The sequence below is a fragment of the Cryptomeria japonica genome, chromosome 3 (genome assembly GCF_030272615.1).
Source record: "Cryptomeria japonica chromosome 3, Sugi_1.0, whole genome shotgun sequence".
NCBI classification, from domain to species: domain Eukaryota; kingdom Viridiplantae; phylum Streptophyta; class Pinopsida; order Cupressales; family Cupressaceae; genus Cryptomeria; species Cryptomeria japonica.
Genome location: NC_081407.1, coordinates 153,554,913 through 153,558,438, shown reverse-complemented (window position 1 = coordinate 153,558,438; position 3,526 = coordinate 153,554,913). Strand labels below are relative to the sequence as shown.

The following is a 3,526-nucleotide window of genomic DNA, read 5'->3' as shown; positions in this document are numbered from 1 at the left end:
GTGTATTGTTGATATAAACAATTCATTTAATTTGAATAAAAATGAAGATGACACTTAGAATGACCGTAAGTATCATGTGAAATTCTTCATTTTGATGACAAGAAAACATGAACATAAATTCTCCAACTATTTTTTTCCCAAATAAATTGATTGAAACTCGAATTGGGACCTCGAATTGTTTGTATCATTTTTTAACACAAGTAAATTACCGACCTCTGACAAAAAAAGAAAAAGTGACTGCCATCTCAACCAATCGACGCGTCATGACATAAAATGACGTGCATTAAATAATTATATCTACTGTTCAACTGTTATTTGACAGGCTTTGAAATACCAGACCCGCCTGCGCACCACCCTGCATAGAGTCTGAAATCGCGAGCATTCAGATTCTCTGGTCTCGTCACATCTTGCGATTCATCTACTTTGGAGGCGGCAAATGACAGAATTTATTGTGTCCACACCCGAGAAATCGGTATTCATCATTAGATGTGACCTTCATAAAGAAAAACCATCTGTTCCGCGCTCCTCCAAGTCTAAAATTTCGATGCACGAGTGACCCGAGTAGAAAAATCTCGTGGTGCAGTAGAAAGCGTCACGGTCGGCAACGGTGTTAAATGAGAATTTAGTGGGACTCAACGACCCTTGTCTCCGGGTCAAGCCACAATATAATCTGTCAAGAAGAAGAAACTGAGTACAGAGATCACACAGAAGTTCATCAATGGCGACGGAAGTAGTGTCAGTTTTACGGTTTGTAAATGTCCAGACGATTGCGCTTCTTCTTGCAGTTGTCTACTTGATCTACCGCGTGAGGAAGCAAAATGCAAAGAAGCCGAATCTGCCGCCTGGTCCACCGGCATGGCCAATTCTGGGCAATCTGGTCGAAGTGGCTCGCCGGAAAAAGCCATTTATGTGCGTGGTGGACGAGCTACGAAAGCAGTACGGCCCAATTTTCACTCTGCAAATGGGGCAACGCACCATGATCGTGGTCTCAAGCGCTGAGCTCGCACACGAGGCACTCATCGATAAAGGCCATGTCTTTGCCAATAGACCGCCTGAAACCCCAACGCGAAATGTCTTCAGCTGTAATAAGTGCACTGTGAATTCGGCCGAGTACGGGGCCCTCTGGCGAGCGCTTCGCCGGAATCTGGTTTCGGAAATGCTCACGGCCACAAGCGCGAGCAAATTCTCGCCGGCGAGGTACTCCGCTGTCTCTCGCCTCCTCGACCGACTTGCAGCAGAGGCGGAGGCAAATTCCGGCCTGGTCTATGTGCTCTCAAATTGCCGATTTGCTGTCTTCTGCATTTTGCTTTTCATGTGCTTCGGGATCGAATTCAAGGAAGAAGTCATTGAAAGCGTGGATGCTACTTTAAAGACGGTGCTTTTAACCCTAGAGCCCCGAATGGACGATTTTTTTCCAGTGCTTACGCCCCTGTTTGCCCTTTCCAAGCAGCGGAATCGCGTTCGCGAGGTCCGACAATTGCAGATCGACAATATTTTGCCGCTAGTCAACAGACGGCGGCAACAATTGGCCAAAGGTAGCTCCTCTGCTGCTTATGTTGATTCACTATTTTCCCTTGTTTTGGCGGACGGCCGTGAATTGACAAACGCGGAGATCGTAACCCTAACTTCGGAGTTCCTCAATGGGGGCACCGACACCACGGCGGCGGCGCTGGAGTGGGCCATGGCGCACCTAGTGGCGGACCAGAAGATTCAGGCGAAGCTTTACGAGGAAGTGGCCGGAATTTGCCAGACCAAGGAGACTGTAGAGGAACGGGACATTGAGAAGATGCCCTACTTGAACGCTGTGGTGAAGGAAACCCTAAGGATGCATCCGCCCACGCATTTTCTTCTCTCACATGCTGTTACTGAGCCGTCCACTCTGGGCGGCTATGATATTCCGGCGAAAGCCAATGTGGAATTCTACACTGCCGCCATTGGTAACGATGACCACCTGTGGAATGATCCGAGGGTTTTCCGACCAGAGCGCTTCTTGGAAGAAGACATGGAGGTCGATATTACGGGTGTTAAGCGCATCAAAATGATGCCTTTTGGAGCTGGGCGACGAATTTGCCCTGGTGTGACTGTAGGCACCCTGCATATCAATCTTCTGGTTGCTCGCATGGTGCAGGCTTTTGAATGGCTGCCCGACCCGGCTCACCCGTCTGTCGACCTTACTGAGGAATATGCTTTCACCGTTATCATGAAGACTCCTGCTCGCCCTCTCATTAAGCCTAGGAGGAGCGCCATCTGATCGGACCGAGGGTTTCTTTGGTCTCGGGACGTTAAAGGTATCTGTTAGAGTTTGTTTAGTCTCGTGGACGTTAAAGGTATCTGTTAGAGTTTGTTTGATCTTGTGGATGTTAAAAGTTCTCTGTTTCTATTCTAGTCTATTTTACCTCTTTGATTAAGCATTAGCAAGCAGTTATCATCAAGTATTAGAAGACAACACGCAGCTAAAGATAACACTATCTAGAGCTCGTTGTGAAGGGCTTTTGTGTTACCATTCTATTCTATCGCCTCTTGAATTAAGCATTAGCAACCAGTTATCATCAAGTATAAGAAGATAAAATGTAGCTAAAGATATATGCCGATTTCTAAAGCTTGTTTGTTTATACTTCTCCATATGATATTTGCCATTTTTAAATTATAGTGTGACTTTATTTTCAATGGATTCTAAACATACATATTGTGATTTTTTTACCATCAATATATTGAATCACACTCCATGAGTCATCATCAGGATGCAAGAGAGCTCAATTTTTGCTGGATTCTAATAATTTATGAGGGCTTTACTTAATATATGTCTTGATACACAATCATTTTTTTGGTGGAATAATAGAAACTATGTATTTTTAATAGTATGGAGCGTATTTTCCAATAAATTTCAGTTGTGTGTTTCCTCAAATTCTTTTATTTACCATTTTAAATAAATTATAGTCTAATCTTATTTTTAATGGACTTTAATAGTTTAAGGGTGTTGTTACTTAACATATGTATAAATTGATACCAAAATCATTTTAAATAAATTATAGTCTAATCTTATTTTTAATGGACTTTAATAGTTTAAGGGTGTTGTTACTTAACATATGTATAAATTGATACCAAAATCATTTTCTTGGTGTAATAAAGCAAGCTATGCATTTTCAACAACACATATGTATATTTAATAAACTTCCGTTATGTGTGTTTCGTCAGTTTCCTTTGTTAAGATCTAGTCTTGATTGTGCTTGCATCTAATATAATTTTTGTAAGTTTTTTGGACAATTTTGTAAATTAATTAGTTAGTTAACAAGGTCATAATATGTGGAGTAAATAGAAATACAAATCAAAGATACATATTTGAAATATATATAATTTTGAGGTTTTTTCTTTAATTACATAAGATGTATAATAATGATATTTTTATATAATAGGTAGTTCATGCTGGTAAGTAAATTGGTTGTTATGGTACCTGATTTGTTAAATAGACAATGACATGAATTTATTAAGGTGAGGAGATATATCTTAGATTTTTTTTGGATTTTTT

The 3,526-nt window shown here is 41.2% G+C and overlaps 1 protein-coding gene across 1 annotated transcript; it reads left to right on the top strand.

Annotated features, from left to right (window-relative positions):
• Window positions 1–319: 319 nt before the first annotated feature.
• LOC131043893 (cytochrome P450 77A4) lies at window positions 320–2,667 on the top strand. Its single transcript, XM_057977123.1, has one exon. It carries the CDS (start codon window positions 719–721, stop codon window positions 2,249–2,251), a length of 1,533 nt encoding a protein of 510 aa, XP_057833106.1. The 5' UTR covers window positions 320–718; the 3' UTR covers window positions 2,252–2,667.
• The last annotated feature ends 859 nt before the right edge of the window (window positions 2,668–3,526 follow it).